The 15,367-nt window shown below is 41.3% G+C and overlaps 1 protein-coding gene across 2 annotated transcripts in view; it reads right to left on the bottom strand.

The window, feature by feature from the left end:
* Positions 1-758: 758 nt before the first annotated feature.
* The window catches only part of hecw2a (HECT, C2 and WW domain containing E3 ubiquitin protein ligase 2a), a 48,695-nt gene continuing 34,086 nt past the window's right edge, over positions 759-15,367 (bottom strand). For both annotated transcript variants that reach the window (XM_037790943.1, XM_037790944.1), the window contains exons 22-31: positions 14,046-14,166; positions 13,689-13,802; positions 13,022-13,174; positions 12,064-12,162; positions 9,906-10,035; positions 9,636-9,782; positions 8,582-8,696; positions 6,704-6,789; positions 6,227-6,339; positions 759-4,088 (exon numbers count right to left, since the gene is read on the bottom strand). In XM_037790943.1, the coding sequence (XP_037646871.1) occupies positions 3,977-4,088; positions 6,227-6,339; positions 6,704-6,789; positions 8,582-8,696; positions 9,636-9,782; positions 9,906-10,035; positions 12,064-12,162; positions 13,022-13,174; positions 13,689-13,802; positions 14,046-14,166 (1,190 nt within the window). In that variant the 3' untranslated portion in view covers positions 759-3,976. The remainder of the gene's footprint in view (positions 4,089-6,226; positions 6,340-6,703; positions 6,790-8,581; positions 8,697-9,635; positions 9,783-9,905; positions 10,036-12,063; positions 12,163-13,021; positions 13,175-13,688; positions 13,803-14,045; positions 14,167-15,367) is intronic.

Here is a 15,367-nt window from a genome sequence, read left to right as displayed (position 1 = left end):
GTGTATTGTAGCTGTCTGTTGTTTTCTTTATCTATCTTTAACTGCACTGAGCTGGAGAAGCCTTCAAAATTCCGTTGTACCATGTACAATGACAATAAAGATGTATATTCTATTCTATTCATCATTTTAACATACAATCTAAAAATGATGAGTCATAACTATACGTCATAATTTTGAGATAGTAAGTCCAAATTGTGAGATACTGCATCAAATTTGTGAGATGAAAAGTTATGAGATGAGCCGAAATTTGGACTCTCATAATTGTTTGTTTTTAATATTTTTTAATGTAGAAAGTCAATCCTACACTTTCTTATGAATATGTTATAATTTTAACTTAAAATGATTGTTTTTGTTTTTGTCCAACATGTTCTAACATGAACACCACTGTGCACATGCACATTTATTAACATCTGGCAAAGTATCTGCAGGGAAATGGAGGCCTCACATCACCTCAGTATCTAACCCGTAAAGACTGCAATACAAATGTATGAAGTACATATAGGGATATAATTGGATATTTTTAAAACATATTTTTCCCCATCTTTAACATTTTTATTTTCAGTTTACTTATTTTATTTTTTTAACACATCTGGCTGGAAAAGGTTATAACTTTGGGTTTAGGAGAGGATTATTTAATCAAGGAGAGGTAGTGGTTACCAGTTGTATAATGTACTATAAAGATAATACATTTAATCATTTTGTTCATTCAATTGGTACAAAATTCTTGTAAAAGATAAATAAGGGTCGTGTATCATTAATCAAAATTTGCCATTTGTTCTCTTTTATTACAATCATTGGGGTGAAATGGAGACACACATACAGGAGCTTTGCATAGAGTGGAATTCTGAAAACCGGAGACGTGTCCTGTCAGAAATGTACTAGGAGAGACGAGAGGTGCAACTGTCTTCGTTTGGATGTGAAGCAAGTCATCAATCTTACCAGTCTCCTGCTGCAGAAAAGCCTCATTATGGAAAACGTCAATCTGACCCAAGTGAATGTATATCCCTAACGTGAAGCGTTGTTGCCCATGCCACAAATCTGCCCCTCAAGCAAACATGAGGTGATGCTCTGTAAGGATTTGGCTGAAGCCAGAAGTGGGATGTGTTTTTGTTAGACAGAAATAGAGAGCAGGCCTAATGGTTGACTTTGCAAGCCCCAAACCTTTGGTACATTCGGTGCAAAATATATATTTATACACACAACAGGACAGACATACATATACATTTATATACAAAGAGACGAACAGGACCGCACACATGGTACACGAACATGTGCTCTCACGTTTCACAAAATCAAAACAGCCCTATTGATTCACCACTGGTTCATGAGCAATGAACCATAACCATCGACCTATTACTAAGATAGGCAGACACGCACATGTGAAAGTAACAACACTTTTGAAACATGCTGCCGAGATGCTCGCCATCACACTGTCATAGAGAAATCAAACTACTGCATTCGCACATCGTCCATTCCCAGAGCTAAAACTTAGTGACTAAAGCACCTATTTACCACACCTCGTTCCCATGAGCTTAACACTCAAGGTATGACAGTGCCAGGTAAGCATAAGGCCGCATGCCTCAAGTGAGCGCCACAACCAAAGTGACACAACTTGACCAGCTCCCTCACCCCTTTTTCTGAATGGATAGCAATATCCTCATGCAAAAAAAGCTAGTAAGGACAGTGTGTTGCACTATTTCAGCATGCAATATCGAGCTATAACACAACGCCATCTAGGGGTTTCTGCCCCAGCACAGCTCACAGAGCTGACCGGGAAGATCCCGCATGCAGTATTGGACCGGGAGGAGGGTTGGGGGTGGGGCTGGGATAGGAAAGTCTGCCTCCACATCTCGCATCATCATGTGGGGCTCTCCAGCGCTATTCCAGCCCCCGTGGTGTAGCTCCAACAGGACTCTGTACAGTAGGTGTAATCTTGCATGCACCCCATAGAAAACGAGTATGTGTGTGTTTCTGTGTGCATATAAGAAAGTGTGTGAGACTGAGTGAAAGAGTCCTCAGGGGGTCTGGGTCGTGCACTTAACAGTTGGAGAAATGTTTTATCACATGCTTTCAAGACAAAGCTATTGCCTGGCATGGACTTATATGCCAAAGGTTCTAAAGTATAACATCCATACAGCCCTAAAGGCTGGCGCTTGTTCCCGACAACGTCATCATCGATCCTGGTCAAGTCATTCAGAAAGGAGGAAATCACTGGTTCCTTGATTTTAAGGTGCCATAGTAATGACAGCACACTTTGCTGCCCTCTGGTGTTGATATCTGTTTTTTAGGAATTTAAATTGCAGCTTCTTAAGATTCACCATCTTTGATTTGTGAGACACATGGATCTGGGCAATTTTTTTTACAAGGAAATAAAATAGATTCCCTTATGAAATTTCTCTTTATGGTCAGGAAAACCCAAGAGGCACTAAAAAGATCACCCTGACCAGGTACCTGGGTGACACCAGGCTAATGTCTTTCAGCCAACACGGCCAAATCCGGTGCCAACATCAGAGTGAAGCGCGTCCTCCTTCCTCAAGCAGACTTGTCACGTTTGATTTGCTTTCCCTCCACTTTGTGTTTCGTGAAAATCGTCCTCATATCGAACAGAGTTGCTTGAGGTCCGTACATTCAGTCACATATTTGGTACATTCATCACTTTCATAGGGTGGGAGGGTATTACATCAGTGAGAGGGACCTTGTGTGTCGTACGTCATCTGTCTGTGTGAGAAAGTGCATCTATTGCTCGTGATAAATGTGTGGAACCGTTTGAAAGACAGGAAACCTGCACTTCTTATCTGACTGAAGTGTCAACAAATGTATCTGGATAGTGGAGTGAGTGCATCTGTTACACTGTAAGAAAGTGCACCCACAGCATCAAGGCTAATGCTGTAATATCGTATGCATGTGTGCGTGTGTGTGTGTGTGTGATATTGGATACCTTGTTGAGTATATGCAGAAACAGGGCTGCATGTCTCGGATGTGTCTTTGCCTTCCGTGCCCATGTAAGAGCTCTGATGTTGCAGTATTGAAGGTAACAGTAGTGACCAGAACCTGCCATCATTGTCACAATGGGTCAACGACACTGTCCATAGGTGTCACTGATGATTTGTTACTCATTGTCCAGCTTACTCAGAAATAAAAACTGTGAAAACAAGTGTATTTTCAGCCTTAGAACAACTGTTTTTATGCAATTTGCGTATGATTATCTATGTGTGTGTGTGTGTGTGTGTGTGTGTGTGTATGTATTTGTGCATACTAGTGTATCCCCTGCTCTCAGACCAGGCAGGAGAACCAGCCAACATCCAGTTCTAAGTCTAAAATGTCACATCTTTCGATGCTGATAAAAAAATCCTGGGGGAAACACTGGTTTGCACCATCAATACAACCAAAATGTCACATGATGTGTGTGTGTGTGTGTGTTGTGCAAAGGTGATAAGTGTGTGTGTGTATTATAGTTCATAAGGTTGCAGCCCCAGTGCAGAAAAGACACAGTTTAGAGGTCCAGAGAGGGAGAGGGGAGCTTAGTGGCTTTTGAGCAGCTGTCTCTGAGGTGCAGGTGGGTGCAGGTTTGGAGGAGGAGGAGGGAAGGTGCAAGAAATCCAGTAAACAAGGCCATTAACTGAAGAGATAAAGCACACATGTGGCTCAATGAACAAAGGTAACCATGAAAACAAGAAATTGTACTGTACAGCTTTTCAAAGCATTCTCCGATTCTCAGCCTTTCTTCCATGTGTTCACTTGACTGACTCCTATTAGATGTGTGAGAGAAAGGCAGAGAATCGGAACGATGCCCGAGTGCTGCTGAGTGATGAAAAGCCAGTTGGAAAAAAACAAACAAAAAAACAGCAGAGTTGTCCACTGGGGAGGTTAGTTGCCATTTGAGGATATTAGTTTTATTTCCCATGCCAAGTGAGAAAGGTGGATTTCCAGATGCTTCTCTCTCCCAAGTTAAACCTGGGTGTGAACTGATTCGAGGTTACTCCAAACCGAACGTGCTCGTTTCCTCTACAGCAGTGACCAGCTTCTCGTAGAGCATGGAGAAGGAGGGGTACGGTGGGAGGTCCAGACGATTAAAGCAAGTGTGAGCCCTATGGAGACACATACACCAAAAGATTAGTTTTGCGAAGTTTGCTCCGGCTGGTGGGCGGTGCTTGGTATTTCCTCAACTGATCTCAACATGGCGGCCAGGTCACAAACTTTCTCATTTTACAGCTAAACAGTACACTACAAGATGATTCTGAAAACAATTTACATGAGAAATAGGCATTACAGTAACAGAATATTGATTCATATTTGATCAGCGCTGCCTAGCTTGACCGTTTGATCGGAGTTTGCGAGTGATTGACAGCTGCTCAGAGACGGCAAGGCTCCAGCTCGGCTCTGATTGGTTGTTTTCCTCCGGTCTGTGAAATCCTGCAGATGCCATTAGGAGCACCGGAGGACACCGGAGGAACATGATTTTTTTCAGATTACCTGTCTCATGCACTACTATCAGGATATAGTGATCGTTTTATAAAATTAACTTTTTTTTTAATCATATTTGCTCCAGCCTGCCTACCCCAGCTTTAAGGTGTGTGGAGGTGGGGGCACTAGTGTCACCGGCAGTAGGGGGAGGTTGTTACTGGGGTAATTATCCTCAAATAGAAACCTGTATGTATGACATTTATTATACATGATATAAAGCTTAATATGATTTTTTCCCTGTTAAATAAAGAAGTAATAGAAAAAATATAAATTCAAAAGAAAATCGGTTTATATGGATCACCTGTACCTTTAAGCCAGCAGGGCCCTGCTAATATACTGTGTTCATCAGGTTTGGTAAGGGACTGTAAACAAATGATTGCAGTGGGGAGGGGGGCTAAATCTATGCTAGGTTGTGGATTTCTTCTTTTTGGTGAAGGGCCTCTTATTTTTTTTCCTCACTCCATATTTATATTCTACATCAGCCTTCCCTTGCAAAAAACTAAATATTGATTTTCACAACAGCCACCAATGCACATATTAAAAGTGTAATTAGCAATTGCTAAATTTCTGGCAATTACACACACTGAATGAATAAACCAGAACAAGTTGACAGCTCCAGATTCCAAAAAAAAAAAAAAAAAATAGAAACTAGATCAGACGATGCCTTTAATGCATGAGATCAGGCGTCTGTATGGTATCACAGCCTAACAGGCTTTATACAAAATGTACTGATAAAGTAAAGAACATTGGTAGAGAGAACGTTCACTTAGATCCAGAAAAGTTCAGTGTTTTCTGTGTTTCTTAAAATTGATATATTGGCCCAATTATTTGATTCCATCCATCCATTTTCATCTGCTTATCCGGGGCCGGGTTGCGGGGGCAGCAGGCTTAGCAGGGAATTCCAGGCGTCCCACTTCCCACCAACGTTTTCCAGCTCTTCCTGGGGGACCCCGAGGCGTTTCCAGGCCAGACGAGATATATAATCTCTCCAGCGTGTTCTGGGTCTACCCCAGGGCCTCTTACCAGTTGGACGTGCCTGGAAAACCTCTAAAGGGAGGCATCCAGGAGGCATCCTGAACCACCTCAGCTGGCCCCTTTTTTTGACGAGAAGGAGCAGCTTCTCTACTCCTTTGAAGGAAGCTCATTTTGCACAGACAGCAACGGTACAGTACCACGTCCGCATCACTGCTGACGCCACAGCAAACCGCCTGTCCATCTCCCGCTCCATTTTACCCTCACTTGTGAACAAGACCCAGAGATACTTGAACTCCCTGGTTTGGGGCAGTGACTCACTCCTGACCCAGAGGGAGCAATCCACTGTTTCCTGGCAGAGAACCATGGCCTCAGACTTGGAGGTACTGACTCTCATCAGAGTTCGGGAGTTAGTTGATTGTAATGGAAAAATACTAAAGCCCAGAGAGAAAGAAAGGATTGTTGTGCATATTGCAAAACACACCTTTTAACCTATTGTGCACACTGAGGCCAACTTTCGTAACTGTTTAATCGTGCGTCCATCCATCCATTATCTGTAACCGCGTATCCTATTCAGGGTCACGGGGGTTTAATCTTGTGTAATGATCAATATTTAATTTAGCAAGGCAAGGCTGATATAAAATATAAATGTGGGGTGAGGAAAAAAAAAATAAAATGCCCAACCTCCCTTCAGCAAAAAGAAGAAATACAAGACCCTCCACCTTTTGCAAAGTGAATCATTTCTGTGCAGTCCTTAAAGGCTACGTAGTCCTCCCACTGGACATCCTACCTGGGTAAGGAGGTGATTTTTCCCCACTTCTCCACACAGAATCTGCGGGGTCCATTACTGCCCCGTAGAGAGGCGAATCCCTCGTAGGGAATACTGGAGGTGCCTGTCACAAACTGGAGAGAAGAAGGCCACAAAAGTCACACAAAGCATGAAAGCAAATTCCTAAAATATTATTATTTATAACTCAAAATGTAGTCTTTTTTCGGTTCTATATATTTAATATGAATTTAAAAGAGTAGTCTCACTTAAACTGAGAATTGTCCAGTTTCAATGAAAACAGAAAATTGCATGCAAATTGTATAATCTAGTTTTACATATAAGCGAGATTAAAGTTAACATCCATCAGCCAGCTAAAAGCTGAACCACCATCACATACTGAGGTACATCTGATAGTAAACACGACTCTGCAGCGCCTGCAGGGCCCCCAGCCTCCACATGGGGGCAGCCTGTGTGCATGCGGTCACCCACGTGCCGTACCTGCAGCAGTCTCAGCCTCTGCTCATTGTTGAACCTCTCCACAGCTGCCCAGAACCAGCGAATCACTATGTGGTTGTCATGGTAACCTGGAGGGAGATAGATGATGATGGTGCATGAGTCAGATGAATAACAAATAAGGCCTCTGTCCCCAGTTCCTCGCTCTCCTCCTCCTTCCATCTCACTCTTTCTCCTCTGTGATTTTTGAATGGGCTCTGCTGTTTAATGTTTAATGGCCGGAGCTGTTTTGTCCGTCTCAGTCGATTCCTCTATTAAAAGAGCCTCGCACTGAGTCATGGCCGATTGTCGGTTTGAGTTCTCTCGTCTCCCCGCTGTTGGCGGCTTCTCAACTGTATTGGCCAGACCCTTAAAAAGCCTTTTAATGTGATCTCTTGTAAATGGTTTGGACACTGGCGCTTGCATGCCTGTACTGTACACAATATATATCACAATAATTAAATAGCAATAACTCCCCAAACTTTCAAGTGCTCATTACATAGTACATTACAGTACAACCTAGTACAGTTGTTAAATAGGTAATGACAGTATTTCAGAAGTAAGAAATAGAAGTAAGTAAGTAGTAAGTAGTTACAACAATAACAGCAATAATTACAGGAATTAATAAATCATTTTACCTTTTTAGGTTAATTAAGTAGGCAGAATATTTTTGGCATCATTGGGCAAAAATTCCATAATAACATTTCAGCATATTTGGCCAGACTTTGGCCAATCACAGGTCATTACAGAGAGAGAGCGTTCCTATTGGCTGTTCATTCAACGGAGGCAGCTGTAAATCACTCGCGAACTCCGATCAAACGGTCAAACTAAGCAGCGTTGATCAAATATGAGTCAATATTCTGTTACTGTAATGTCTATTTCTCACATAAAATGTTTTCAGAAACATCTTGTAGTGTACTGTTTAGCTCTACAATGAGAAAGTGTGCTCTTGCTGGTGGGCGGTGCTTTGTATTTCCTCAAATGATCTCAACACGGCTGCCGGGTCACAAACTTTCTAATTTTACATCTAAACAGTACACTACAAGATGTTTCTAAAAACATTATATGTGAGAAATAGACATTACAGTAACAGAATATTGAGTCATATTTGATCAGCGCTGCCTAGTTTGACCGTTTGATCGGAGTTCGCGAGTGATTGACAGCTGCTCAGAGACGGCAAGGCTCCAGCTTGGCTCTGATTGGTTGTTTTCCTCCGGTCTGTGAAATCTTACAGATGCCATTAGGAGCACCGGAGGACACAGACAAATTATTTTTTTCAGATTACCTGTCTCATGCACTACTGTCAGGATATAGTGACCGTTTTATAAACATTACTTTTTAAAATCATATTAGCTCCAATTATACCTACTGCTGCTTTAACAGAAATAGATTTGAACTAGTTTGAACCCTTTGTGAAATTAAATTAAAAATAAAATAACCGTTCGTCCTTTCTCCCCATCAGATATAATTAAAACTTTACTTATGCTACATTTAGGACTATATGTTATTTTATTACAAAGTTACCCCTCATGTCCACTGGATGGATCATTTCTGATCAGTAGGGTAACAGATACTTTCTGTCTGTCTATGTTTTGACCACTGCAGACCTGTATTTTGCATCTGTATTTCCTGAATAATATATATAGTAGTATAAGGAAAACCCTAGCCTTCCTTCTCCTGAATCACAGGAAACAAAACAAAGTAGTTTTGCGGGGCATCCTGGTGGCCGAGGGGTTAAGAGGTATACCACACTCACACTTCCAGCGGACACAGTGTATGTATTTGACTTAGCAAGTCTTCTTATGTTGCTCTCAGTGTGCCATGAACACTTTTCATCTCCATCTCTGCTCTGTTGCCTCACCGCTTCCCCCCAGCTCTACATACCTCCTCTGTACTCTGTGTTGTTTCTCCAGTCTGCCAGGTCGATCTCTGCAGTGCCTGCGATCACCAGCTCCAGCTCCCTGGCGTCAAACACCGACACCAGTCGCACATCCACCACCTAACAAACACACATGCAAACGGATGAACACATGCGTAACATATGGTGCATCCTATTCAGTTATCACAAGTCTTCCCAAATACATCACATTGTTTGAGTGTGTTTCAGAGCATTGAGACAAGACAGTTACAGTAGATCCTTATTGTGGAGAACACAGTGACACAGATGGCAGTAGGATAAACATTATTGTGGGAAAAGTTTCTGCTTGTTTACAGTAAATGTTGGATTTGATTTGTTTAGCAAACCGAGGCCTGTAAACTCACACTGAAAACACATGTAGCCCACAAAGACCCGGTTTAACGGTCTTAAGGAGGGTTTGGGTTTGTCCCAGTTATGAAAACACACAAGAAGAAGCAGAACATGAGCACCAGTCCAGACTGAAGTCTGCTCTTCGTTCACTTTGACACGCTGAGCTTCCGCAGCATGCAGGACTGTGACCTATCACATGTCATCCTCCATCTTATCGTACGGTTCTTAACTGGAATGAGTTCTTTCTCGTACAAATATTTCAGAGAATTACACATACGTTTATCTGTCATTAGTGAGTTTGAACAGACCACTCCAGACATGCTTGGTAGGAACGTGGCCTTAGATTCACATCCAAACTGAGCAGTGCACAAAACCTGAACAAGTGAAATGTATTCTATGCCATCTGTTTACATGAATCTATTTCATTTCCATGAGCGAAGATGACTAGTGAGGAGCTGATATGTCACGATGCTGCTTTGTCATTTGCTCTTTTGGCCTGCTCACATCTATTTTTAGCCTTTCTAGTTGAAATGTATTATGACACCACGCTGTGTCATTGGTATTGATCGATTGAACAATCCTGTCATAGAGTGTATTATAGCCATTATGTGCTATAAAGAAGAACATACTTATTGCACTTTTTACTCATAGCCTCATTATTACCTTTAACACTGATATCAAGTGCTGTACCTCATAGAAGCCTCGGACCAGGCTCTCCGTCTGCTGGGCCACTCCTCGCTCTATACGCCACTTGACCATACGCTCGATGTATTCCTTCTTGTTCTTCTCTGACACAGGGATACCAGCCCCGCCTGGCTTCAGCTCTCTCTCTGTAATCTGCACAATCACATGTAGGCACTTCAATCTTAAATGCAGATGGATTTTTTTTTTACCGGGCTGCAATTACAAATTAACAAATGCAAGAAGACTCATCTCAATCACACACACAAACACACACACCTGTCCAAAGACCTCCTCATTGACAGTGAAGGTGAGGTCCAGCATGTCTTCGATGTCATTGTCCTTCATCCATTGCAGACTCTGGTGGAACTCCTCATCCAGGAACTCCAGGTCACTCAGGTCACAGGGGCTGCATGAGCGCAGGCAGAGGTTACACAGAGCTTACAGAGGGGTCAATAAGGTAATTGATGGGTTGGTCTACTCATAAACTATGGCTGATTATAAGCAGGGAGGTGAAAGGTTAATTAGCCGATGTATAATCGCACAAGATGGCTGTCCTTAAAGATAGTAAAATATAACACCGAGCGTGATGCATGGCAAGAAAATATGTTTGCTCAAATATATTATGTATCAGGATAAACCCCTCGAGATGTACCATCTCAGTTATGAAGGAGGTGAGATGCTTACCAAGACACACATGATAAATAAAAGTAGAAGGCAAAACAAACAGGATTTTTTAAAACTAAATTCATCTTATATATAGGTAACACTTAACTTTACCTTTAACATTCCAAACATTCCCCTGAATGGATTTTTAACCTTAAATTTGATTTGATTTTCATTTCATTTTGGTGATACTATGCATGTTTTAGGGCATTTTTATATATAAATATATAAGCCCATTATAATATAATGGGACATTCTGAGCCTACGTTAAGTGTGTAGTATTTGGCGGCATCTAGTGGTGTGGTTGCAGATTGCAACCAACTGAGTACCCCTCCACTGATTCCTCCGTTTCAAAGACTGCGGTAACGTGAGCTGCCGAGTGTTAAACCGTAGTAACGCAGTTCGCCTCAATCAGAGGTCATCCTTACCATAATAACACTACTTTAGGGAACAACGGAAGTCAGGCGGCGGCAGGCGGTACCACGGTTTTGCACTCTGCGGCTCACGTTACCGCAGTTTCACAAGTGTGTCGGAGAACTACGGTGGCCTTCAGGTAACATAAAAACGTGAAAGGTTCTGTCTAGAGGCAGTGTTTTGTTTGTCAGTTCTGGGCTACTGTAGAAACATGGAGGCCTCCATGAAGAGGACCCGCTCCCTATGTAGATATGAAGGGCTCATTCTAAGCTAACAAAAACAACGATTCTTAGTTTCAGATGAACACTAATGAAAACACAGTTATGAACAGAGGTGGGTAGAGTAGCTAGAGTAAAAGTACTGTTACATTGCAAAAAAAACCTCATCAAAATAAGTACTTGAGTACAAAAGTACAGGTATTTATTGAAAAAGTAACTTAAGTAACGAGTAACGTAAATAAAATATATTTAAAAAAACACTGGCACACGACTTATTTGATGTGGATATGACTGGAATTCTTTCAGCCACAGATGGTGTTCTTCAGGTAAAGTTAAAGAAGTGAACATACACCTGTATTTATTTGTGATGAAATGACACGTCATCATCTCCTGATTAGATAACCTGCCACATAAACACCAGACAACATTCCCAGTCTCTATCTCTCAAGTGTGTGTCTTTAATGTGCTGATAACGTAAAACCAATAAAAGCTAATTTTCATAAAGTTGACACAAAGTTGATATACTTCCCCACCATGGAGACAGTGAGTTAGCTATTTATAGCCATTTTTAGCTTATATTTCTTTACATTTTGGTGAATCTGCACATCACCTGGATTACTTTTTATACCAAAACAAAATATGAAAATGATGGTTATCTTTTTTAATATTGCGCCATTACAACAAATCAAAAAATCAAGATACCTTATGCATCATTTCCTGCACATTTCCCTGAAATGCAGCATGACATATTTGATGCCATTAGAAACTACTGTATGTGATTTGTATTAGAATTTAAAATGCATTTCTATTTGTTTAACAATATACTGTATGCTTGTCTGTATAATAATGGTGGAGCTATAAGAAAGGATCCATGTTGCCGAAGAGGTTAAGAACCTGTATTATTACATAAACATCTGTCATTAGTGCAGACATTTGGCAGCGTTTGAGGTTGTTTGGACAAAGCTATTAATAAAGATGCTGCTCCTACTGCCAGCTGCTGGCTGAGAGGATCCGACTGAAACACTTACATTCTCAGCACGTCCTTATAGAGTTAGTGAGGGGGATCTGATTGGAAGTGCTGGTGCCCTGCAGGCTGCTGTGGAGTGGGAAATCAGAGGTAAGCAGGCTGAGGGACTTACATGCGAAGAAGCCCCTTGTAGAAGGGTCGGGTGAAGAAGGCGTCCAGCAGGTACTGGTGGACGAGAGCCAGGCCCAGGATACGCCCACTGAAGCGAAACCTATACACAACACAGCAAATTTTAAAGTAGTTCCTTGAAATTAATTTTCAGATCAAGTGTTTGGTAAGGCCTGCTTGAGATGGAGGGGGTTTAGTCTTTCAGATGTCGACAGCGAGAGTGAAACACAGCAGATTGATTTTAAATCGTCCTTCTGTGGATGTACAAACATTGTGGAAGTTAGCTGGCTTGTGTGTGCTTGTTTTCTTCCATGAAGTGTTTCATGTAGTATTTAACAGGCTTAAGTGTAATCTGAAGTTCACTTCCCAACTGAGGATGCACCAGATGGTGACATTGTTTATGACAATAAATAAAAACCCCAAGATTTACTGTGAGAAACAATGCAGTGAGTCAGAACACGCTGTAGCACTGAGACCAACTGAACCAGCAGGGACGATGTTTCTCTATCCTTTCTTTCTTGAGAATTCCTCTAACGTCAGACAGATTATCTCTACAAGAACATAAGTACTGATTTGACATTCTTTAATTTGATGAGTGCCATTTTGTCTAGTGTGACAAACAAACACCTGAAGACTTTAGTTTGTGTTGCTGTCTTCTTCATCCAGCCTTTCATATTCAGATTTTCCTGTCTAGTTGTCTGCATATCCATCCATCCATCCATCTATCCAATCACTGTCACTGAGGGAAAACTGACTGGAGAGCCACAAATTGCTGATCCAAATTTCCACACAGCGCCCACGCAAATGACTTCTATTTTGGGATCGGCACACAGCAGTCAGAGCAGACAAGATGGACACTTTACAGTCAGCACAGCAGCAGACTAACGTCAACAAACATACATTAGAGAGACAGACAGACAGACAGACTGATACTATAGATACAGCACATATGGAAACCTCACCATTCATGGTGGTTGTCTACAAAGGCAGACATGGGGCTGATCTGGACGGTGTACGTGTCGTTGGCTGAGTATTCAAACAGGCCGTAGTACGGGTTGAACAGTTCTCTGGACACCAGGAAGAAAAACTCTCTGGAGGGTCCGCTGTAGTCCAGCCTGCAGTCATCACACATTGAAATATACACACAGTAAATAAAATCACTGAATGTTGTCTTGTTCTTCTGCTATTACTGGTGTAGACAACGATCTAAGCGAAATCTAGAGAACTGCTGGTTATTTCAGCAAAGGTACACCCCCAACTATTATCGGCCCTTGTGTATTTGCAACAAGAAAAGGATACGATATAATTAACTGATAACAAATAATATATAATCAGTCATTAAACAACACAGTGTGGATGCTGCCTGTTTGTTTATATTAAGTCTACCTATTGATGTTCAAATATTCCATGTATTTCCCACCCACTTGCTCCAGCTGCTCATTCACCAGAAGACTGTGGATTTACTGGGAATGTTATCAGATGTATGAGTGTAATTGTACATGTTGAAACTACTCATCCAAATTCCCCTGGATCAATTACAGTTAGAGTTAAATACACACATTTCATACTTGCAATGTCTCTAAAGCATGTTAAGAAAATTAATTGGTGAATGAAATGTGTCTTCCTCACCCATCCTCGCCCACAAAGCTGACGTAAAGTTTACTCCGCTGCAGGTCTTTACGGGAGTAACACATGATTTGGTTAAAGGCGTCCTCCAGGAGGTGGTCCCTGCGTATAATGAGCCTGGGAGCACACACAAAAACACACACACAGATCAAGTAGTATTAGACCTGATGTAAACAATCTCCTGCCTCGCAATCCACTCCTGAAAAAAACTTCCTTTGGGGTTTACAACAGTAAACGCAGAGACCTTAATGAACAGGCCATAGGTGTTATCACAATTTTTTATATGTTATATACTGTAAATCAGTGCTAAATCAGACAATCCAGACATAGATCTCTTTCAATTGTAGGGTGTAAACCTACTTGACTTTTCCCGGTCCCTGTCCATAACCTTTGGTTTCCAGCTTTCGATAGAAGTTCCTCAGTTTAGCCTCAAAATCTCGCTTATAGGGAGCAGGAGCGCGGGCATTGGCTCGCTGGGTGCCTGAGATATAAATGAGAGAGAGAGACAGAGAGAGGGGACACAGAGAGAATGAAAGAAAAGGGCAGAGAAAATGGATAATGAAAGTCAGAGTGGTAAACAGCGGAGGTGGGTAGAGTAGCCAAAAGCTATACTCAAGTAAAAGTACTGTTACTTACTGCAAAACAAAGTAGTAAAAGTAGTCTTCAAAACAACTACTTGAGTAAGAGTAAAAAAGTATTTACTGAAAAATTTACTTGAGTAACGAGTAACTTAAATTAATTTAAAAAACACAGGCAAACTACTTAGTTGATTTGTATATGACTGGAATTATTTCAACCTTCAGATGATGTTCCTCAGGTCAAGTTACAGAAGTGATCAAAAGACATTATATTAATACTATACTCTATTAAGTACACCAATAAGTAACCATTTTTTAAATGACTATTTGCTTGTTGTCTCCTATATTATTTAATTATTCGGCAAATAAATCAGCAAATCCGTAAATGTGTCATATCAGATAACTATTGAAGATGATGCTGTGATTAAATTCAGGTGTTCACTTCTTCACTTTGACCTGAGGAAGACCATCTGTGGTTGAAACATTATATCAGCCATGTCCACATGAAATAAAAGCAGTTTGTCTTGTTTTCGTGTGCATAATCTGGTCTCTACTTTTCTGTCCCTCTTCATCAGGCTACACAAAGCAGGACTAGATAAATGCACACCGTTAGCTTGAATATTTACATTGGGAGAGAAAGCAGGAGGAGTAGTAGTAGTTTTGAAGCATGATATACTGTGTGTGTAATATTAAACGTATTAGCATTAACACAACAGACACTGCAGCTCAGTGTCAGCACAGTTCTCTGTACTGACTTCAGACCAGGGGCTGCGTTCACAACTGTAACCTGCTGCACTGCGCTCTGTTAATTCATCAGTAAATATTAGATTATAATAGATTATTCTAGAGCCATAGCGTTAACGTTACTCCTGCGTAGCTTCAGCCGTGCTGCTTTGAACAAAGTCATGTGGAGGCGTCGCTGCGGTAGGATAACAGAGCGCCAGCAGACCTGGTTCCATCTGACCACCTGCCTCTTAACGGGTCAAGAATGCATAAAATAAATAAATGAAAGTAGCATGATGAACGTATCTAAATGTTACTGAGTAAGAACAATGTTTTTTTCTCTAAAAATCTACTCAAGTAAGAGTAAACAAATTTGCTGCA

Source organism: Sebastes umbrosus, chromosome 13 (genome assembly GCF_015220745.1).
Source record: "Sebastes umbrosus isolate fSebUmb1 chromosome 13, fSebUmb1.pri, whole genome shotgun sequence".
In the NCBI taxonomy this organism is placed as follows: Eukaryota; Metazoa; Chordata; class Actinopteri; order Perciformes; family Sebastidae; genus Sebastes; species Sebastes umbrosus.
The sequence above is the reverse complement of the archived record's forward strand: the minus strand, read 5'-3'. Positions and strand labels throughout refer to the sequence as shown.